Source organism: Taeniopygia guttata, chromosome 27, assembly GCF_048771995.1.
Source record: "Taeniopygia guttata chromosome 27, bTaeGut7.mat, whole genome shotgun sequence".
In the NCBI taxonomy this organism is placed as follows: Eukaryota; Metazoa; Chordata; class Aves; order Passeriformes; family Estrildidae; genus Taeniopygia; species Taeniopygia guttata.
This window is the reverse complement of record NC_133052.1, coordinates 1,040,899-1,062,949: the sequence shown is the minus strand read 5'-3', so window position 1 is coordinate 1,062,949 and position 22,051 is coordinate 1,040,899. Positions and strand designations below refer to the sequence as shown.

The 22,051-nt window shown below is 55.8% G+C and overlaps 1 protein-coding gene across 2 annotated transcripts; it reads left to right on the top strand.

Annotated features, from left to right (window-relative positions):
- The first annotated feature begins 4,677 nt into the window (after positions 1–4,677).
- Positions 4,678–21,577, top strand: IGF2BP1 (insulin like growth factor 2 mRNA binding protein 1). 2 transcript variants are annotated; one of them, XM_041721597.2, is made up of 15 exons: positions 4,678–4,852; positions 6,573–6,633; positions 11,752–11,800; positions 12,525–12,576; positions 13,132–13,195; positions 14,199–14,471; positions 15,375–15,509; positions 16,140–16,262; positions 16,829–16,964; positions 18,607–18,729; positions 19,485–19,601; positions 20,001–20,075; positions 20,376–20,507; positions 20,623–20,736; positions 21,494–21,577. In XM_041721597.2, exons 1-15 carry the CDS (start codon positions 4,678–4,680, stop codon positions 21,575–21,577), a joined length of 1,713 nt encoding a protein of 570 aa, XP_041577531.2. The 2 variants fall into 2 exon arrangements, with proteins under 2 accessions (XP_041577531.2, XP_041577532.2); XM_041721598.2 differs by lacking the exons at positions 14,199–14,471; positions 15,375–15,509.
- The last annotated feature ends 474 nt before the right edge of the window (positions 21,578–22,051 follow it).

The window sequence follows — 22,051 nt, the reverse complement described above, 5'->3', positions numbered from 1 at the left end:
CTCTTTTGGGATTCCCAAATCTCCTTTAGGAATTGCCACGGATACCCCATTCCCAGATCCCATCCCAGGAAAGGCTCTCCCTGCTCCATGGATACCCCGTTCCCAGTCCCAGATCCCATTTCCAGATTCCATATCCGATTCCCAGATCCCAGATCCCATCCTGATCCATGGATATCCCATTCCCAAATCTGATATCCCAGATCCCATTCCCAATCCCAGATCCCATTCCCATCCCAGGAAAAGCTCTCCCTGCTCCCTGGATACCCCATTCCCAAATCCCAATCCCATCTTGCTCCATGGATACCCCATTCCCAAATCCCAAATCCCAATCCCCTCCTGTTCCCTGGACACCCTGTTCCCATTCCCTGGATACCCCATTCCCAAATCCCAAATCCCATTCCCATTCCCTGGATTTCCCATTCCCTGGACACCCCATTCCCAAATCCCATCTCCCAATCCCATTCCCTGTTCACCCCATTCCCATTCCCTGTTCACCCCATTCCCATTCCCTGGACACCCCATTCCCATTCCCTGGACACCCCGTTCCCATTCCCTGGATACCCCATTCCCAAATCCCATCTCCCATTCCCATTCCCATTCCCTGGACACCCCATTCCCATTCCCTGGATACCCCATTCCCAAATCCCAAATCCCAAATCCCATCTCCCATTCCCATTCCCTGGATTTCCCATTCCCTGGATACCCCATTCCCAAATCCCAAATCCCAAATCCATCTCCCAATCCCATTCCCTGTTCACCCCATTCCCATTCCCTGGATTTCCCATTCCCATTCCCTGGATTTCCCATTCCCATTCCCTGGATACCCCATTCCCAAATCCCAAATCCCATCTCCCATTCCCTGGATACCCCATTCCCTGGATTTCCCATTCCCTGGACACCCCATTCCCATTTCCTGTTCACCCCATTCCCATTCCCTGGATACCCCATTCCCAGCGAACCCCGGCATCCCTGGACGCCTCCCGGGGCGATTGATTGGGGTAATTAGTGCCTAATGACCTCCGGGGAGCCAATTAACCCCGTTCCCTGCTCCCGCGGCCCCGCTGGAAAAGCGGGAATGTTTATCCCGAAAAGCGGGAATGTTTATCCCGAGATCTTTAGGGCGATCCCGCGGGAGTTAATGGGGCGGGAGGAATTCCCAGCTGGAGCCTGGAAAATCTCCCGGGAAAAGCGGGAGCAGCATTCCCGAATTTCCAGAATGTCGGGAAGGAGGGAAAAGTGGGATTTTGGGATTCCTTTGGAGCGCAGCTCCGGGAGGGGGGCGCGGCTGAGTCGCTTTTTTTGAGGTTAAAAAAGGGATTTTTGGGTGTCCCGAGTGGCAGTAAATGGATTTATTGAGCGGTGAATTCCTCCCGCAGCCGGGGGGGAAATATAAAATAAAATAAAATAAAATAAAATAAAATAAAATAAAATAAAATAAAATAAAATAAAATAAAATAAAATAAAATAAAATAAAATAAAATAAAATAAAATAAAATAAAATAAAATAAAATAAAATAAAAATCACCAAGCAATCTTGAAATATAAGAAAAATAAAATAAAATAAAAATCACCAAGCAATCCTGAAATGCAGATATAAAATAAAATAAAATAAAATAAAATAAAATAAAATAAAATAAAATAAAATAAAATAAAATAAAATAAATAAAATAATCCTCCTGGATTTTTTGGGGTGCCACAGAACCAGCCCGACCCCACCTCAACCCTCCAGGGGCAACCTGGGAATTTTCCCACAACTTTTAGGATTTTTCCCACAATTTCCAATAATTTTCCCAAATTTTTCTGGAATTCTTAAACTTTTCTTTTTAAATTTTCCACATTTTTTAGGATTTTCCCCACATTTTAAAATAATTTTCTCCACATTTTACTTAGGATTTTCCCCACATTTTAAAATATTTTTTCCTACATTTTTCAGGATTTTCCCCATTTTTTTCAGGATTTCCCCCATTTTTTCAATATTTTCCCAGGATTTTCCCCAGTTTTCAGGATTTTTCCCATTTTCCAGGATTTTCCCCATTTTTCAGGATTTTCCCCATTTTTTCAGGATTTTTTCCCAGTATTTTCCCAAATTTTCCAGGATTTCCCCCATTTCCCCAGGATTGTTATCAGGATTTTCCCCATTTCCCAGGATTTTTATCAGGATTTTCCCCATTTTTCAGGATTTCCCCATTTCCCAGGATTTTCCCCATTTTTCCAGGATTTTCCCCATTTTTTCCAGGATTTTCCCCATTTCCCAGGATTTTTCTCAGGCTTTTCCCGCTCCCGCTGAGGCGGGCCCGGGGCGGAGCGGGGGCCGCGCTCATTGAGATCCGCGCTCATTAAGAGTTAATTACAGCGCGGGGGAGGGGCGGGGGAGCCGCGACCGGAGCCCCCCCGGTAACCCCCGGAACCCCCCGGAATCCCCGGTACCCCCGGCCCAGCGAAGGTCGGGGGTCGGGGAGGGGGGCTCGGGGAAGGTTGATTTTGGGGGGTGGGTTTTGGGGGGTTGGTCTTTGGGGGGTTGGATTTTAGGGGGTTGATTTGGGGGGTTCGGTTTTGGGGGATTAGTTTTGGGGAAATGATTTTGGGGGTTGTTTTTGGGGGGTGGTCTCGCTCCTATTTCCAACCCAGCTCCGACCTAAAACCAGCAGCGTCCCGAAACGGCGGCGGGGACGGACGGACGGACGGACGAGGGGGTCCCGTTCCCTTTGGGGGTCCCGCTCCCTTTGGGGGTCCCGCTCCCTTTGGGGGTCCCGATCCCTTTGGGGGTCCCGCTCCCTTTGGGGGTCCCGCTCCCTTTGGGGGTCCCGATCCCTTTGGGGGTCCCGATCCCTTTGGGGGTCCCGCTCCCCTTTGGGGTCCCGCTGCCTTTGGGGGTCCCGCTCCCTTTGGGGGTCCCGCTCCCTTCGGGGGTCCCGATCCCTTTGGGGGTCCCGCTCCCTTTGGGGTCCCGCTGCCTTTGGGGTCCCGCTCCCTTTGGGGTCCCGCTCCTTTTGGGGGTCCCGCTCCCTTTGGGGTCCCGCTCCCTCTGGGGTCCCGCTCCCTTTGGGGGTCCCGCTCCCTTTGGGGGTCCCGCTCCCTTTGGGGTCCCGCTCCCCTTTGGGGTCCCGCTCCCTTTGGGGTCCCGCTGCTTTGGGGTCCCGCTCCTTTTGGGGGTCCCGCTGCCTTTGGGGGTCCCGCTCCCTTTGGGGTCCCGCTGCTTTGGGGGTCCCGCTCCCTTTGGGGTCCCTCTCCCTTTGGGGTCCCGTTCCCTTTGGGGTCCCGCTCCTTTTGGGGGTCCCGCTCCCTTTGGGGTCCCGCTCCCTCTGGGGTCCCGCTCCCTTTGGGGGTCCCGCTCCCTTTGGGGGTCCCGCTCCCTTTGGGGTCCCGCTCCCCTTTGGGGTCCCGCTCCCTTTGGGGTCCCGCTGCTTTGGGGTCCCGCTCCTTTTGGGGGTCCCGCTGCCTTTGGGGGTCCCGCTCCCTTTGGGGTCCCGCTGCTTTGGGGGTCCCGCTCCCTTTGGGGTCCCTCTCCCTTTGGGGTCCCGTTCCCTTTGGGGTCCCGCTCCTTTTGGGGTCCCGCTCCCTTTGGGGTCCCGCTCCCTTGGGGGTCCCGCTCCCTTGGGGGTCCCGCTCCCTCTGGGGGTCCCGCTGCCTTTGGGGTCCCGCTCCCTCTGGGGGTCCCGCTGCCTTTGGGGGTCCCGCTGCCTTTGGGGGTCCCGTTCCCTTTGGGGTCCCGCTCCCTTTGGGGATCCCGTTCCCTTTGGGGTCCCGCTCCTTTTGGGGGTCCCGCTCCCTTCGGGGGTCCCGATCCCTTTGGGGGTCCCGCTGCCTTTGGGGGTCCCGCTCCCCTTGGGGGTCCCGCTGCCCTTTGGGGTCCCGGCGCGCCCCCTCCCCAGGCCGGGCCCCTCCCGCCCCTTTTGATGCCGAAGTTTTTTTTACACCCAGAAAAATCCCCGCGAGGCTCCGGGGGGAGGGGAGGGGGCGGTGGGGGAGGGGCGCGGTGGGGGAGGGGCGCAGCAGATGGGGCCGAACCCCCCGGTGGGATTTGGGGGGTTGGGGGGGGAAATCCCGGGGGTGGGACACGCTCCCCATCCCGCGGAGGAAGGGAACGGGAATCCGGGTGAAGAAATCAAGAAATAAGTTGAATAAATGAATAAATGAATAAATAAATAAATAAATAAATAATTACACGAATGAAGCGGCGGCCGCCCCCTCCCCCCCCGCCCAGCCCCTCCCCCCGGCCCTCCCCCACCTCCCTCCCGCATCACCACGTGGCTCCATCCCGCAAACATTTCCACGTTCGCTCCGGTTCGGGGGTCCCCCAAAGCCGCTGCCCCCCACCCCCCTCCCCGGTACCCCCTCCCCCCGTCCCGGTGTCCGGTGCCGCTCCGGGACCGGCTCGGGGGCCCCTCCGCCACCGCCGCCACCGCCCTGCCCGCCGGGGCCGCCCCCTCCCCTCCCCTCCTTCCTCCTCCTCCTCCTCCTCCAGCGGCCGCCGCCCCCTCCCCTCCCCACCGGCACAAAAATCCGCTGGGCAGAAGGGGGTGAAAACCCCCCAAAAAACCCCCCCAAAAAAAAAACAACAAAAAGAGGAGAGGAAAAAACCAAAAATTTAAACAGCCGGGGCGAAGCTCGGGGGGGGCGCGCCGCGGAGCCGGAGCCCCCCGGACCCCCCGAGCCCCCCGAGCCCCCCGAGCCACCATGAACAAACTGTACATCGGGAACCTGCCCGAGGGCGTCACGGCGGCCGAGCTGGAGCGGCTGTTCGCCGAGCAGCAGATCCCCTTCAGCGGCCGCTTCCTCCTCAAGCCCGGCTATGCCTTTGTGGACTGCCCCGACGAGCAGTGGGCCATGAAAGCCATCGAAACTTTCTCGGGTGAGCCGCTCGACCCGGCCCGGACCGCCCCGGGTCGCCCCCGGATCGCCCCCAAACCAGCCCCGGATCGCCCCGAAACCTGCCCCGGATCGCCCCGGATCGCCCCGAAACCTGCCCCGAATCACCCCCGAAACCAGCCCCAAAACCAGCCCCGAATCACCCCAAAACCTGCCCCGAATCCATCCCCGAAACCAGCCCCGGATCGCCCCGAAACCTGCCCCGTATCATCCCCGAAACCTGCCCCGGATCACCCCGAAACCTGCCCCGGATCGCCCCCAAACCAGCCCCAAAACCAGCCCCGAATCACCCCAAACCAGCCCCGAATCACCCCCGAATCACCCCGAAACCAGCCCCGAAACCAGCCCCGGATCGCCCCGAAACCAGCCCCGGATCACCCCCGAATCACCCCGAACCCGCCGTCCCCTCCGTCCCCTCGATCCCTCCCGGCCCCTCAATCAATCCCGACCCCCCCAAATCCCTCCCGGTCCCCTCAGACCCCGAAATCCTTCCTGAATCCCGAAATCTCCAGCCCCAAAATCCCGATCCCCCAATTCCTTCGGACCCCCCAATCCCGACCCCCAAAATCCCGATCCCCCAACCCCCCAATCCCACCCCCCAAACCCCCTCCGGACCCCCCAATCCCACCCCCCAAAATCCCTCCTGACCTCTCAATCCCACCCCCCAAAATCCCGATCCCCCAACCCCTCCGGACCCCCCAATCTCGACCCCCAAAACCCCTCCGGACCCTTCAATCCCGACCCCCAAAATCCCGATCCCCCAACCCCTCCTGACCCCCCAATCCCACCCCCCAAAACCCCTCCGGACCCCCAATCCCGACCCCTCAATCCCACCCCCCAAAACCCCTCCTGACCCCCAATCCCACCCCCCAAAATCCCTCCTGACCCCCCAAAATCCCTCCTGACCCCCAATCCCGACCCCCAGCCCCTCCCCCTCCAATCCGTGGGATCCCCGTCGGGGCCGCGCCCCCGTTTTTTGTCCCTTCCCCAAAATCCCGGCCCGGGGAGGCAGAGGGACCCCAAAACCGCGCTCGGGGGTCCCCGGGAGCCCCCCCGGCCCGGGTCGCCCCCCGGGCTTTGCCCGCTCGGGTCGGGGCCGCGCTCCGGGGCCGAGGTCGCCATGCTGGGAGCGAATTTGGGAGCAAATCGGGGATTTGGGGGCTTTTTAAATTTGGGGTTTTTTCCCCCCTCATCTCCATCTCCTTCCCCGTCCGGTTCTTTTTCTTCGCTATTCCCCCCGCTAAAAAAAAAAATAATAAAATATATAAATTAAAAGTCATGGGATGAGACGGTAGCGAGGGAATCCCGCTCCATTTTCCGGGAGAAATCCATTCCTGTGGAATCCCGAAACCGGAGCCTTTCGGTAGGAAAAGGGGAGGGAATTTTCTCCAAAGATTTTTCCCGGAGGGCTGAAAGAAAAGGGGGAAATTCTCCAAATCCACAAAAAAAACCCCAAAAAAACCACCCCAAATCCCATCCCTCGAATCCTTCCAGGCTGGAGCGAGGGATGAAACATTCCCAAGGAACAATTCCAGAGGCAGCGCTCCCCGCTGGAATCCCGCATTCCATAAAAATCCACTTGTGAGGAGCCGAGCGCTGGATTTGGGTGGAAATCGGGAGAATTCGGGATGAATTTCGCGCGGGAATTCCCGTTTATCCCGAGTTTTCCCTCCCACATTTCCCAACCCGGGTTTTGTTTTTAGGGAAAGTGGAGCTCCATGGGAAGCAGCTGGAGATCGAACACTCGGTGCCCAAAAAGCAAAGGTAAAGGTGGAGCTTTAATTGATTTTAAATTGGTTTTTAATTGATTTTTAATCGTTATCATCGGAATTATTCATTTGTGTTGGGAGGGGGGAAATAGGAGAGAAAAAAGGCAAAAATTTCCACCAAAAAGTGAGAAAAAATGAAGAAATGTTGGAGAATTTTCCTGGGATTTGCCCCCAGCGAGCTGAGTTTAATTAATTCATTAAACATTTCACTAATTAATTGGGTTTTTTAAAATTTTTCCCGAAGAAAACTCAATCTGCGAGTTTTTCATTAAAATAAGAAGGGAAGTAAAGGTGAAATAAATAATTCTCCACGTGCTGCCGGAGGTGATGGATGGGTTTGGGCTGGGATTTCCAAACTTGTGGAAGAATTTCCCGGCTCCTTTTGGCGCCTGGCTGGGAAATGAGGGGAAAATCCTTTGTTTTGGGAGAAGAAAAAAAAATAAATATAAAAAAAAAAATCTTTAAAAATTAATATATTTTTTAAAAAATCTGATTGAAAAAAGTGAATTTTGCTGGGATAAAAAAAGAACAAAACCGGCACGCGGCGGCTGAGGGCGGGCAGGGAGGAAATCCCGGCTGAATTCCCGGGATTTTGGGGGAAAAAGCGGCTTTTTTGGGCTTTCCCGGGATCTCCCGCCCAGCCCATCCCTCTCCATCTTCCCCGGCCTTTGTTGTTCCCGGCTGGAGCCGCGAGCGCTCGGGAAAATCCTCCGAATTCCCGGAAAATCCTCCGATCCCGCCCACCTTGCGGGTTTTTCCCAGAATTTCCCCTTTTTTTTTTAATTCCCCCCCCCCGATTTTCACCCCCCGAATTCCCGGAATTCCCGGAATTCCCGATCCCAAAAATTCCACGTTGGACCCGAATCCATCGCCACGTGACGGAGGCGCCTTTTCCAAAGGGGAAAGAGGAGGGGAGGGAACGACGCCGGCTCTTCCCGGCCCCGAATTCCCGAAATTCCGACCCAAATTCCCAAAATTCCAGCCCCAAAATCCCAAAATTCCAGCCCCAAAATCCCGGCCCCCAATTCCCAAAAATTCCGGCCCTAAAATCCCAAAATCCCGGCCCCAAACTCCCCAAAATTCCAGCCCCAAAATTCCGGCTCCAAATTCCCAAAAATTCCGGCCCCAAAATCCCAAAATCCCGGCCCCAAAATCCCAAAATCCCGGCCCCAAATTCCCCAAAATTCTGGCCCCAAATTCCCAAAATCCCGGTCCCAAATTCCTGAAATTCCAGCCCCAAAATCCCCAAAATCCCAACCCCAAATTCCCCAAAATCCCGACCCCAAACTCCCCAAAATCCCGACCCCAGATTCCCCAAATTCCTCCTTTTCCCGACCCTTCCCTGCCCCGTTTTGGGATCTCAAAATTCCCAAAAATTGGGAGGGGGGTGACCCCAAAAAGGGCGATCCCAAATCCAGCCAGGAATTCCCCAGCCCCCTTTTCCCGGCCCGAATTCCCGGATTTTAGGGGGATAATTATAATTTTTATTAATTTTTTTCCCCCCTCCCTAATGATTTTACTCCACTGTGGTGTCCAGGGATGGGGGGAATATTGGGAATATTGGGATGGAATTCCATGAAAAGTTAAAAATATCCCTTAAAAAACCCTGGAAATTCCAATTCCCCCCTCCCACTTTGGTTAATCAATAATTTGGGGAGGGAGGAGCAGATCTCCCCTTTTTTTCCCCAAAAAAATTCCCTAAAAATGAGAATATTCCTTTGGGATCTGGGATTTGAAGCGCTGGGGGAAAAAAAAACCCTTTAAAATATTTTGGGATTTGGATTTGTTTTCCTCCTGGGTGTCCCTAAAAATGTTGGATTGGCTGGAAAATCCCATTTTTGGGGTTTTTTTTGGGTTTTTTTTTAGGGTTAAAATTCACGTTCCCCCCACTCCGGGGCTGCTCTTAAAGGGCCAGCGCCGCTTTTCCCACTTTTCCCTCCTGGAATGTTTGTAGGGAATTTTTGGGGGATTTCGGGAGCGCCCCAGACACTTTGGGGAAGGATTTGGTGGTTTTGGGGTGGAAAAAGCGATTTTGGGGTATTTCCCTTCAACTGGGGAGGGCTGGGAGACAAAAATGGGATTTTTGGGGGATTTTTTGGGGGTTTTTTGAATCCTCCTTTCATTTTTCCAGACTGGAATTTCCAGTTTGGAGCAGGAAATGGTTAATGAGGGGAGAAATTCGGGATCCAAATTAAAATTCCTCCCCTTTCCCCTCCCCCAAAACCCGAGATTAATTATTTTTTCTTCTTTTTTTTATCCCTTTAAAAATGTGGGAAAACCAGTCAGGAGCAGAGTTGCCCTTCCCAGTTAATTTATTAAAAAAAAAAAAACAAAACTAAACTAAACCAGCAAAAAAAAAACCCAAAAATTGTTTTTTTTCTTTAGGTTAAAGTGGAAATAATGGTGCAAAAAAACCTTAATTTGGGTGGTTTTAATTCATTAATGCCTACAAAATCCCCAGGAATTCTTTCCTCTCCGTTTATTCCCAATTTTTCAAACTTCTCCTAAACAAAACATTCAAAAATAATTTTTAAAACCCCAAAATGGTTTAAAATAGCACAAAAAAATGGGATTTGGGGTGTGTGACTCCAAGAGGAATAAATTGATTTCTTTGGGATCAATTCTTGGGATTCTCCCGATTATTTTCGTTATTTGGGGAATTATTGCAGCAGAATTCCTTCAAAGTCTTAAATGGTGAAGAAATATTGTTAAAAATGGGATTTAATGAACAAAAAAAGAGATTTGGGGTTAATTTGGGGTAATTTTGAGCATTTGTTGGGTTTTTGGGAGTTGGTTTTCCTTGGATTTTGTTGATGGGAAAATTGGGGAGAAACTTCAAATTTTCGATCCCCAAATCACCAAAATTTTCCTGTTTGGAGTCAACGGGGAAGTTTCAAAAGAAATTTATTTTTTAAGGAAATAAAAAATCCAAATTCAGGTTCTTGGGTTGGGATTGGGAATTTGGGCTGGATTTGGGATGGGTTTTAACCCAAAAAATGGGAATTAAAAGGGATTTGCACCCCCAGCGCCTCCTGGGGTTGTGCTCAGGGTGTTAATTTTAATTATCATTATAAAAATTAATATTTTTAGTTCTTGTGGTGGCATCAAAGTTCAGTTCAGGGCAGAGAAATGCTGGAAAAATCCTAAAATTCCCTTGGATTTTCCTTCAAATCTGGGGATTCCCATCAAAAAAATCCTCATTTTCCACAGGGAAAATCCTGGAATTAATTGTTCCCAACGAAAAACATTCAAACCCGGCTTGAGGTTCCTTTTTTGGGCACTTTTCACCCCAAAATTTGCTTTTATTTCCCCTTTTGGGGTTGGATTTGCTGGAAATTGAACCGAAAATGAACCAAAAAAACCCCAAAAATGGACCAAAATTCCAGGATTCCCAGAATCCCAGGGAATTTGGGATCCAGCTGTCCCCACAGGGAAATTCCGGCTCTTCCCGGCTCCTGCTGCCTCCACGCTGGGGGAATCCCAAGGAATTCCCGGTTTCCCTCCTCGCTGCCTTGGGAAATGTTGCTTTTGGAGCTCCAGACTTTGGGAATTCCGGGTTTTTGTGGATGAGGGGCACCGGGAGGCTCCGATCTCCACGTTTTTCCTGGAATTTCGCCAGCTCAGCTCCGGCTTTGCCTCGATTCCCGCAGAATTCCGGAGCCGTGGGATCAGCCCTGGCTGTGCCGGGAGCTCCCTGCAGCTCAAGAATCCTAATTAATCGATCCTAATTAATTGATCCTAATTAATCAATCCTAAATAATCAATCCTAATAATTCCCAGCTTGAGGGATCCCAAACTCCTGGAGCTTCACCTGCCAGGGGTTGGGAAAAGGGGCTGGAATTTGGGATTTTCCCTTTCCTCCAGGGCTGTCCATCCTTATCCAAACATTCCTTGGAATTCCTGGATCCCATCCAGCCGGGATCTCCCGAGCGGGGATTTGGGATTTGATAAATATTTCTATGGGAATTTCCGGGATTTTGTGTTTTCTTTCCCAGGAGCGCATCCAGAGGAATTTTGGGATCCTCCCGAGGTTCCTCTTCCCATAAAAATTCCCCAAAAATCGGCCAAAGGAGCCCCAAATCCCCCGGGGCAGATTGGGGTCCCCGAGCAGGAAAATCCCAAGGGATTGGATGGAATTTGGATGGAATTTGGATGGAATTTGGATGGAATTGTTCCGGGATTGGATGGAATTTGGATGGAATTTGGATGGAATTTGGTGGAATTGTTCCGGCTGTGCCGGGGCAGGAGTCGGGAATGGAGGGAATTTCCAGGGGCGGAATGCCAGGGATCGTAAATCTGAGCGGGGCGTGAGTGACAGCTGTCAATCACCCACACAATGAGGCTCAATTAGCCAGGAATTCCAGGATTTTGGGATCCTTCCCAGAGGGAGGCGCCGGGCGGGATCCACATTTGGGATTTTCCTGCTCCGGCTCAGCCCGGCTGCTGCCAAAGGGGCAAATTCCCCAAAATCCGGAATATTCCTGCTGGGGCCGGCTTTAATCCCGGTTTTATCCAGGGATCGGGGTAAAATCCAGGGATTTTGGGGGGATTGGGAAGTGTTTTGGGATCTCTTCTGGAAGAAACTTTCCCATTAAACCTTCGGGATTCAACTGGGAGCTGCTGGGTTGGGAAAAGGGAACCGGGAAGAGCCGAATTCGGGAACAGCCGGAGCCCAGCGGGGTCGGGAGGAATTCTGGAATTCTGCTCTCAAAGGGATGATGGAATTTCACTCCCAGAGGAATTCTGGAATTCTACTCCTGAGGGGATTATGGAATTCTACTCTTGATGGAATTCTGAGATTCTGCTCCCGATGGGATTCTGGAATTCCACTTCCAGCAGGATTCTGGACCTCTGTTCCCAAAGGGATTCTGGAATTCTGCTGCTGCTGATGGGATTATGGAATTTCACTCCCAGAGGGATTATGGAATTCTGTTCCCAGAGCAATTCTGGAATTCCACTCCCAGCAGGATTCTGGAATTTTGCTCCTGGTGCAATTCCAGCCCCACAGGGAACTGGGATCCAGCAGGAATCCCTGGGAGCACCTGGAATTTTAGGGCTCGCTCCGATCCAGGGATGTGCCCCAGCCCAAATTCCCATTTTTCCATCCTTGCAGGAGCCGGAAAATCCAGATCCGGAACATTCCGCCGCAGCTGCGATGGGAGGTAAGGGCAGGGATGACGCTCCGGGATTCCGCCGGAAATCTCGGGAAAGCGACACCGCCCAAACCGCCGTTAATTCCCGATTCCCGTTAATTCCCGATTCCCGTTAATTCCCTGATTCCTGTTAATTCCCAATTCCCGTTAATTCCCAATTCCCGTTAATTCCCCGATTCCTGTTAATTCCCCGATTCCCATTAATTCCCTGATCCCTGTTAATTCCCCAATTCCCATTAATTCCCCAATTCCCGTTAATTCCCCAGTTCCTGTTAATTCCCCAATTCCCATTGATTCCATGATTCCCGTTAATTCCCCGATTCCCGTTAATTCCCGATTCCCGTTAATTCCCCGATTCCCGTTAATTCCCGATTCCCGTTAATTCCCCAGTTCCTGTTAATTCCCCAATTCCCATTAATTCCCCAATTCCCGTTAATTCCCCAATTCCCATTAATTCCCCGATTCCCATTAATTCCCCAATTCCCGTTAATTCCCTAATTCCCGTTAATTCCCCGATTCCCGTTAATTCCCGTTCATTTACGATTCCTCCCTTGCACAGGGAACAAAACGGATCCCCTGGGAATTCCCTGGTTCCGGCAGTCCTGGAGCTTCCCGGCCTTAATTGCTCGGGAATTCTTAACGATCCTGGAATTCTTAACGCTGCCTCGGAGCCCAGGGGTGGATGGGTTTTCCCTGGGTGGGTTTTCCTGGGATTGATTTTCCCTTTTCCCAGGTTTTGGACGGGCTGCTGGCCCAGTACGGCACCGTGGAGAGCTGCGAGCAAGGTAGGAGGGGAGGAAACCCGGATTTTGGGAATTCCACCCGGATTTTGGGAATTCCACCCGGATTTTGGGAATTCCACCCGGATTTTGGGAATTTCACCCGGATCTCGGGGATTTCTGCTCCCGAGGAGGGAACGAAACGCAGATTTCAGGAATTTCTGCCCTTTTTCAGAGGGAGAAGGGAGTCAACCCCGGATTTCTGGAATTTCTGCCCTGTTTCAGCAGGAAGAGGGAATGAAACCCAGATTTTGGGAATTTATTCCAGATTTTGGGATTCTGCCCTGTTTCAGGGAGAAGAAGGAATAAAACCTGGATTTTGGAGATTCCTGCCTCTTTTAAGGGCAGGGAGGGAATAAAAACCCTATCTCTGTCTCTTTTCCCAAATTCCTGTCTCCTTTTCCCAAATTCCTGGCTCCTTTTCCCAAATTCCTGGCTCCTTTTCCCAAATCCCTGCATCTTTTCCTGAATTTCCAGCTCCTTTTCCCAAATCCCTGCCTCTTTTCCTGAATTTCCAGCTCCTTTTCCCTAATCCCCGCCTCTTTTCCCGAATTCCCGCAGTGAACACGGACAGTGAGACCGCCGTGGTGAACGTCACCTACGCCAACCGGGAGCAGACCCGGCAGTGAGTGCCCCGGGAATCCGGGAATTCTTCGGGAATCCGGGAATTCCCTCCCTTCCCCGCCCGTAGGAAGAAGGATTTCCCATTTCCCCAGATCCCAAGATTCCGGCAAAACCAGCAAATCCTTGAGGACACCCCTTAGATGTGGTCGATTTTCCTCCCCCTTTGGACAGAATTCCAAGTTTTTGGGGTTTTCTCGGCAGCTCAGGGAGTAAAACCCAAACTTTTTGCCGGAGCAAAAGTTGGGATTTCCGGGTGCTTCCATGATTTGGGAAGCCACGGGGATTTGGGAACTCACAGGGATTTGGGAACCCACGGGAATTTGGGAACTCGCAGGGATTTGGGATCACGCGCTCCGTCTCGCAGGAGGGAGGGGAGAGTTGGGAACCAGTCCCCGTGTGGGAGTTTTGGGAGAGGGATTTGGGATCTCACTCCATCCCTCGGAAGGGATTTGGAATTTCTCCCTGTCTGGGAATTTTGGGAGAGGGATTTGGGATCTCACTCCGTCCTTTGGAAGGGATTTGGGAATCTCTCCCTACACAGGATTCCTGCTGTGACAGGGATTTGGGATCTCACTCCATCTTTCAGAAAGGATTTGGGAATCTTTTCCTGTGTGGGAATTTTGGGACAGGGATTTGGGATCTCACTCCATCCCTCAGGAGGGATTTGGGAATCTCTCCCTCTGCGGGAACGCCGGGGCAGTTTCCATAAAACACTTTTGGCAATTCCCCTCTTGGGCCCAGCCCGGCCCTTTTGGGGCCGCCCCGCTCGGGGCTCCCCGACCCGACCCTGATTCCCGACACTCCCCGACCCATCCCCAATTCCCGGCGTTCCCCAACCCGTCCCCAATTCCCGGCGTTCCCCATCCCATCCCCAATTCCCGGCATTCCCAAACCCATCCCCAATTCCCGGCGTTCCCCAACCCGTCCCCAATTCCCGGCGTTCCCCATCCCATCCCCAATTCCCGGCGTTCCCAAACCCATTCCCGATTCCCGGTGTCCCCCAGAGCCATCCTGAAGCTCAACGGGCACCAGCTGGAGACCCACGCGCTCAAGGTCTCCTACATCCCGGACGAGCAGCCCGAGAACGGGCGGCGCGGCGGCTCCGGGACTCGCACCGGGGCCCGTTCGGGATCCCCGCCGCCCGCCGGGGCCGCCCCGAAGCCGCCGCCGCCCCCGGACGTGCCCCTGCGGCTCCTGGTGCCCACCCAGTTCGTGGGGGCCATCATCGGCAAGGAGGGGGCCACCATCCGCAACATCACCAAGCAGACCCAGTCCAAGTGAGTCCCGCGGGACCCGGGGGGAGCCGGGGGGATCCGGGGGGATCCGGGGGGATCCGGGGGTTCTTCAGAGGTTCTTCAGAGGTTCTCCAGAGGTTCTCCAGAGGTTCTTCAGAGGTTCTCCAGGAGTTCTCCAAAGTTTTTCCAGGAGTAATCCAGGGGGTCTCCAGCGGTTCTTCAGGAGGTCTCCAAGGCTTTTCCAGGGGTTCCCCAGAGGTTCTCCAGGAGTTCTCCAGGGTTTTTCCAGGAGTGATCCAGGGGGTCTCTAGAGGTTCTTTGGGAGTTTTCCAAGGCTTTTCCAGGGGTTCTCCAGAGGTTCTCCAGGAGTTCTCCAAGGCTTTTCCAGGAGTGATCCAGAGGTTCTCTGGGAGTCATCCAGGGGTTCTCCAGAGGTTCTTCAGGAGATCTCCAAGGCTTTTTCAGGAGTGATCTAGGGGCTCTCCAGGGCTGACCCAGGGGTTCTCCAGAGTTTCTCCAGGGGTTCTCCAGAATTCTCCAGGGGTTCTCCAGAGACAGTCGAGAAGTTCTCCAGGGGTTCACCAGAGTTTCTCCAGGGGTTTTACAGAATTCTCCAGGGCCTCTGCAGGGGTAATCCAGGGGCTCTTCAGGAGTTCTCCAGGGGTTATCCAAAGGATTTCTTTGGGATTTGAGCTGCTGGCCACCCCATCCAGGAGGGATTTCTTTGGGATTTGAGCTGCTGGCCACCCCATCCCACCCCGCAGCCGGTGCTGCTCCCTCACCCCCTCTCCCACTGCTTCACATCCCGTTGGGATTTTTGGGATTTCACCAACCCCTGCACCCCTGCGGAACTCCCGCCCCCGTTTCCCCCCTCGCTCCGGGACGCGGCTTTGGGAAGGTCGGGAGCTGCGGGGCCTCTCCCAGCGCCCCTCCCGCGGTTTTTAGGATCGACGTGCACCGGAAGGAGAACGCGGGCGCGGCCGAGAAGGCCATCAGCATCCACTCCACGCCCGAGGGCTGCTCGGCCGCCTGCCGGATGATCCTGGACATCATGCACAAGGAGGCCAAGGACACCAAGACGTGAGAGCCCCACGATCCCACCCCAGGGTCCTCCCGGCCCTGTGCCCCCGGAATTCCGGGTCTGGGGACCCCAAACCTTGGGGTGTGGCCTTCCCCCGGCCGGCCACTGTGCCAACCCCTCCTGTCCCAGTTCCACTTTTTGGGTTCCTTTCCCAGTTCCCATAATCCCTCCTTTTGGGTTTTCCCTCCTTTTTTTAGGTTTTCCCACCTTTTGGGTTTTCCCTCCTTTCCCAGTTCCACTTTTTGGGTTTTCCTCCTGTCCCAGTTCCCATAATCCCTCCTTTTGGTTTTTCCCTCCTTTTGGGTTTTCCCTCCTTTTGGGTTTTCCCTCCTTTTGGGTTTTCCCTCCTTTCCCTGTTCCCACAATCCCGCCTTTCGGGTTTTTCTCCCTGTTTCCAGCCGCCATAATTCCTCCTGTGGGGTTTTTCCCTTTTCCCATCTGCCCTAATCCCTCCTGTGGGGTTTTCCCTGCATTCCCATTCCTGTTTCCATCCCCATTCCCCATTCCTCATTCCCCTTTCCCACCCCTGTCCCCGTCCCCATTCCCATTCCACATTCCCATTCCCGTTCCCATTCCCATTCCCATTTCCCCGTCCCCATTCCCATTCCCATCCCCATTCCCGTTCCCAGGGCTGAGGAGGTCCCCCTGAAGATCCTGGCCCACAACAACTTCGTGGGGCGCCTGATCGGCAAGGAGGGCCGGAACCTGAAGAAGGTGGAGCAGGACACGGAGACCAAGATCACCATCTCCTCGTGAGGGCGGGCAGCAGCTCCCGGGGCTGCGGGGACGGACGGGAGGAGGAGGAGGAGGAGGAGGAGGAGGAGGAGGAGGAGGAGGAGGAGGAGGAGGAGGAGGAGGAGGAAGATGAAGATGAGGATGGTGATGGGGGGAGAGGTTTCAGTCCCCAAAGTTCTCCCAGGGAATCCCTGGTGTTGGATTTTCTGTGCTCCCCTTTCCCATCCTCCCTTTGAGGAACCCTCTCACCGCTTTGGGGTCCCCTGGGCGTGTCCCCATCCTCTGGGTATGCCCCTGTCCCCCGGGTGTGTCCCCGGGTGTGTCCCCATGTACCTGGGCATGTCCCCATCCCCTGGGTGTACCCCATGGTGTGTCCCCATGTCCCTGGGCGTGTCCCCAGGTGTGTCCCAGTCCCCCATGACACGTCCCCATCCCCCGGGCTGTCCTCATGGCCGGTGTCCCTGTCCCCCGGGTGTGTCCCCTGGGTGTGTCCCTGTCCCCCTGGCCGTGTCCCTGTCCCCATGGCCATGTCCCCATCCCCTGGCCATGTCCCCTGGCCGTGTCCCCATGGCCGTGTCCCCAGGCTGCAGGAGCTGACCCTGTACAACCCCGAGCGCACCATCACGGTGAAGGGCTGCCCCGAGAGCTGCTGCCGCGCCGAGCAGGAGATCATGAGGAAAGTGCGCGAGGCCTACGAGAACGACGTGGCCGCCATGAGCGTGAGTGGGGCCGGCTGCGGGCATCCCACAAACCCGGCATCCCAAAAACCCGGCATCCCAAAAACCCGGGCATCCCATAAACCTGGCATCCCAAAAACCCGGGCATCCCATAAACCCAGGCGTCCCATAAACCCGGGCATCCCATAAACCCAGCATCCCATAAACCCGGGCATCCCATAAACCCGGGCATCCCACAAACCCGGGCATCCCATAAACCCGGCATCCCATAAACCCGGGCATCCCATAAACCCGGGCATCCCAAAAACCCGGGCATCCGGGCATCCCATAAACCCGGGCATCCCAAAAACCCGGGCATCCCAAAAACCCGGGCATCCCAAAAACCCGGGCATCCCATAAACCCGGGCATCCCAAAAACCCGGGCATCCCAAAAACCCGGCATCCCATAAACCCGGGCATCCCAAAAACCCGGCATCCCAAAAACCCGGCATCCCAAAAACCCGGGCATCCCAAAAACCCAGGCACCCCATAAACCCGGGCATCCCATAAACCCGGGCATCCCATAAACCCGGGCATCCCATAAACCCGGCATCCCATAAACCCGGGCATCCGGGCATCCCATAAACCCGGGCATCCCATAAACCCGGGCATCCCATAAACCCGGGCATCCCATAAACCCGGGCATCCCATAAACCCGGGCATCCCATAAACCCGGGCATCCCATAAACCCGGCATCCCATAAACCCGGGCATCCGGGCATCCCATAAACCCGGGCATCCCATAAACCCGGGCATCCCATAAACCCGGGCATCCCATAAACCCGGGCATCCCATAAACCCGGGCATCCCAAAAACCCGGGCATCCCAAAAACCCGGGCATCCCATAAACCCGGGCATCCCATAAACCCGGGCATCCCAAAAACCCGGGCACCCCATAAACCCGGCCATCCCATAAACCCGGGCATCCCAAAAACCCGGGCATCCCATAAACCCGGGCATCCCAAAAACCCGGGCATCCCACAAACCCGGGCATCCCAAAAACCCGGGCATCCCAAAAACCCGGGCATCCCATAAACCCGGCATCCCATAAACCCGGGCATCCCAAAAACCCGGGCATCCCATAAACCCGGGCATCCCATAAACCCGGGCATCCCAAAAACCCGAGCATCCCATAAACCCGGGCATCCGGGCATCCCAAAAACCCGGGCATCCCAAAAACCCGGCATCCCTTCATCCCCGGCACCGCCCCGTGTCATCCCCGATCCCATTTCTACCCTCAGTTCAATCCTGCCCCATCCCCGATCCCGTTTCTCCTCTCAATCCAATCCCACCCCATCCCCGGTCCCGTTTCTACCCTCAGTCCAATCCCAATTCCCCCAATCCCATATTTTGATTCCCCTCAATTCAATCCAAATCTCCCTGACCCCGTATTTTGGTCCGCTCAGTTCAATCCCAGTCCCTGACCCCACATTTGGATCCCTCAGTTCAATCCCAGTCCCTGACCCCACATTTTGGTCCACTCAGTTCAATCCCAACCCCTGACCCCACATTTTGGTCCACTCAGTTCAATCCCACCCCCTGACCCCACATTTTGGATCCCTCAGTTCAGTCCCACCCCCTGACCCCACATTTTGGTGCCCCCAGCTGCAGTCCCAACCCCTGACCCCACATTTTGGTGCCCCCAGCTGCAGTCCCACCTCATTCCCGGTTTGAACCTGGCCGCTGTCGGGCTCTTCCCGGCCTCCTCCACGGCCGTGCCGCCACCCCCGAGCGGCGTCTCCGGGGCCGTTCCCTACAGCTCCTTCCTGGTGAGTGACCCCGATCCCCGCGGGGACGATCCTGATGGAGCCCTCAGGATGGGCAGTGACCCCCAGGACATTCCTGATGGAGCCCCGGGATGGGCAGTGACCCCCAGGACATTCCTGATGGAACCTCAGGATGGGCAGTGACCCCCAGGACATTCCTGATGGAGCCCCGGGATGGGCAGTGACCCCCAGGACATTCCTGATGGAGCCCCCGGGATGGGCAGTGACCCCAGGACATTCCTGATGGAGCCCTGGGATGGGCAGTGACCCCCAGGACATTCCTGATGGAGCCCCGGGATGGGCAGTGACCCCTGGCAGCTCCCACTCCCAGCTCGGGGACATGAGACTGACCCCAAATAGTGACACTGACCCCAAACAGTGGCAGTGACCCCAGATGGTGACAGTGACCCCAAACGGTGACCCTAACCCCAAAATGGTGGTAGTGACCCTGACCCCAAATGCTGGCAGTGACCCCAGGTGACCCTGACCCCAGTGGTGGCAGTGACCCCCAAGGTGACCCTGGCCCCAAATGATGGCAGTGACCCCAGGGTGACCCTGACCCCAATGGTGACAGTGTCCCCAAAGGTGACCCTGCCCCAGTGCTGGCAGTGACCCCGACCCCAAATGCTGGCAGTGACCCCGGGTGACCCTGACCCCAAACAGTGGCAGTGACCCCAGATGGTGACAGTGACACCAGGTGACCCTGGCCCCAGTGGTGACAGTGACCCCAGGTGACCCTGGCCCCGTCCCGCCCGCAGCCCCCCGAGCAGGAGACCGTGCACGTCTTCATCCCGGCGCAGGCGGTCGGGGCCATCATCGGCAAGAAGGGGCAGCACATCAAGCAGCTCTCGCGCTTCGCCAGCGCCTCCATCAAGGTGGGACGGCCCTTGGTGGCCTTTGGTGGCCTTTGGTGGCCCTCGGTGGCCCTCGCTGGCCCTCGGTGGCCCTCTGTCCCCATCTCTCCCGTTTTTCCCAGGAAAAGCCCCGGGAAGTCTGGGTGGGGCTGTGGCACCGTGCCCATCCTGTGTCCATCCCGTCTGTCCCATGTCCATCCCATGTCCATCCCATGTCCATCCCATGTCCATCCCATGTCCATCCCATGTCCATCCTGTCTGTGTTCTGTGTCCATCCCATGTCTGTCCCGTCCTGTCTGTGTTCCGTGTCTATCCCATCTCCACCCATGTCCATCCCGTGTCCATCCCGTGTCCATCCCCTGTCCATCCCTGTCCATCCCCTGTCCATCCCGTGTCCATCCCGTGTCGGTGCCGTTGCAGATCGCGCCGCCGGAGCCGCCGGACTCCAAGGTGCGCATGGTGGTGATCACCGGCCCGCCCGAGGCGCAGTTCAAGGTTGTCACCGCGGTCACCTCCCGGGGCTCGGGGTGTCCCAGCAGGGAGGGCAGCGGGGTGGCCCCACCCCACAGCTGGGGAATTCCGGGGCCGGAATTCCCAGGGGACGAACAGGCTGGGAATTCTAAAAAAATGGGATTTTATGGGATCCCAAATCCATGGGTGGAGCTCAGGGTGGGACATTCCCGACTCCCTGCTCCCATGGGCCAAACGGGTTTGGAATTCCAAAGAAGCGGGATTTTACGGGATCCCAAACCCATGAGTTTGGGGTGGGACATTCCCGACTCCGTCCCTCCGCAGGCGCAGGGCAGGATTTACGGGAAGCTGAAGGAGGAGAACTTCTTCGGGCCCAAGGAGGAGGTGAAGCTGGAGACGCACATCCGCGTGCCGGCCTCGGCCGCCGGCCGCGTCATCGGCAAGGGCGGCAAGACCGTGAGTGGCACGGGGCGGGATTCCCGGGAAAAGGGCCGGGATTCCCGGGAAAAGCGCCGGGATTCCCGGGAAAAGGGCCGGGATTCTCCGGAGGGCTGATCCCAGGTCCCGGCAGGTGAACGAGCTGCAGAACCTGACGGCGGCCGAGGTGGTGGTGCCGCGGGAGCAGACCCCCGACGAGAACGAGCAGGTCGTCGTCAAGATCATCGGGCACTTCTACGCCAGCCAGGTAGGGCCGGGGGATCCGGGGGGATCCGGGGGGATCCGGGGGATCCGGGGGGATCTGGGGGGATCCAGGGTGATTCAGAGGGATCCTGCGGTGATCGTGGAGGATCCAGAGTGATCCAGTGGAGATCCAGGTTGATCTAGGGGTGATCCTGTGGTTCTCCAGAGCTTCTCCAGGAGTTCTCTAGGAGTTCTCTGTGGGTTCTCCAAGGCTTTTCCAGAGGTTCTCCAGGGGTTCTCCAAGGCTTTTCTGGGGCTTCTCCAGGGTTTCTCCAGAGCTTCCCCAAGAGTTCTCTGGGAGTTCTCTGTGGGTTCTCCGAGGCTTTTCCAGAGCCTTCCAGGGGTTCTCCAGGGGTTCTCCAGGGGTTCTCCAAGGCTTTTCCAGAGCCTTCCAGGGGTTCTCCAGAGGTTCTCCAGGGTTTCTCCAGGGGTTCTCCAGGGGTTCTCCAAGGCTTTTCCAGAGCCTTCCAGGGGTTCTCCAGAGCTTCCCCAGGAGTTCTCTGGGAGTTCTCCGTGGGTTCTCCGAGGCTTTTCCAGGGGTTCTCCAGGGGCTCTCCAAGGCTTTCCTGGGGCTCTCCAGACCGCACAATTTGGGTCGTTATCCCGTGAATCCCGTCCGCCATTCCCAGCAAAGGCCATGGGAGAACCTCGGGAGAGGAGGAGCTGGATTGGGGTGGAAGTTTGGTGGGGAAGCCGGGAGGGGGCCGGGATGGGGCCGGGATGGGGCCGGCATTCCATGGATCCCCGGCTGTCATTCCCAGATGGCGCAGCGCAAGATCCGGGACATCCTGGCGCAGGTGAAGCAGCAGCACCAGAAGGGCCAGAGCCAATCCCGCAGGAAATAGGGACCCCCCGGAGCCCAAATCCCGGGAAAACGAGGACACGGCATGGCCGGGCCGGGCTCCGAGTGCCGGGGAATCAGCGACCGCAGGGAGACAGGGATCGGGAATGTGCAGGGATCGGGAATGTGCAGGGATCGGGAATGGACAGGGATTGGGAATGTGCAGGGATTGGGAATGTGCAGGGATTGGGAATGTGCAGGGATCGGGAATCCACAGGGATCGGGAATGTGCAGGGATCGGGAATGGACAGGGATCGGGAATCCGCAGGGATTGGGAATGTGCAGGGATCGGGAATCCGCAGGGACCGGGAATGTGCAGGGATCGGGAATGGACAGGGATCGGGAATGGACAGGGATCGGGAATGGACAGGGATCGGGAATGTGCAGGGATCGGGAATGGACAGGGATCGGGAATCCGCAGGGATTGGGAATGTGCAAGGATTGGGAATGACAAGGATCGGGAATCCACAGGGATCGG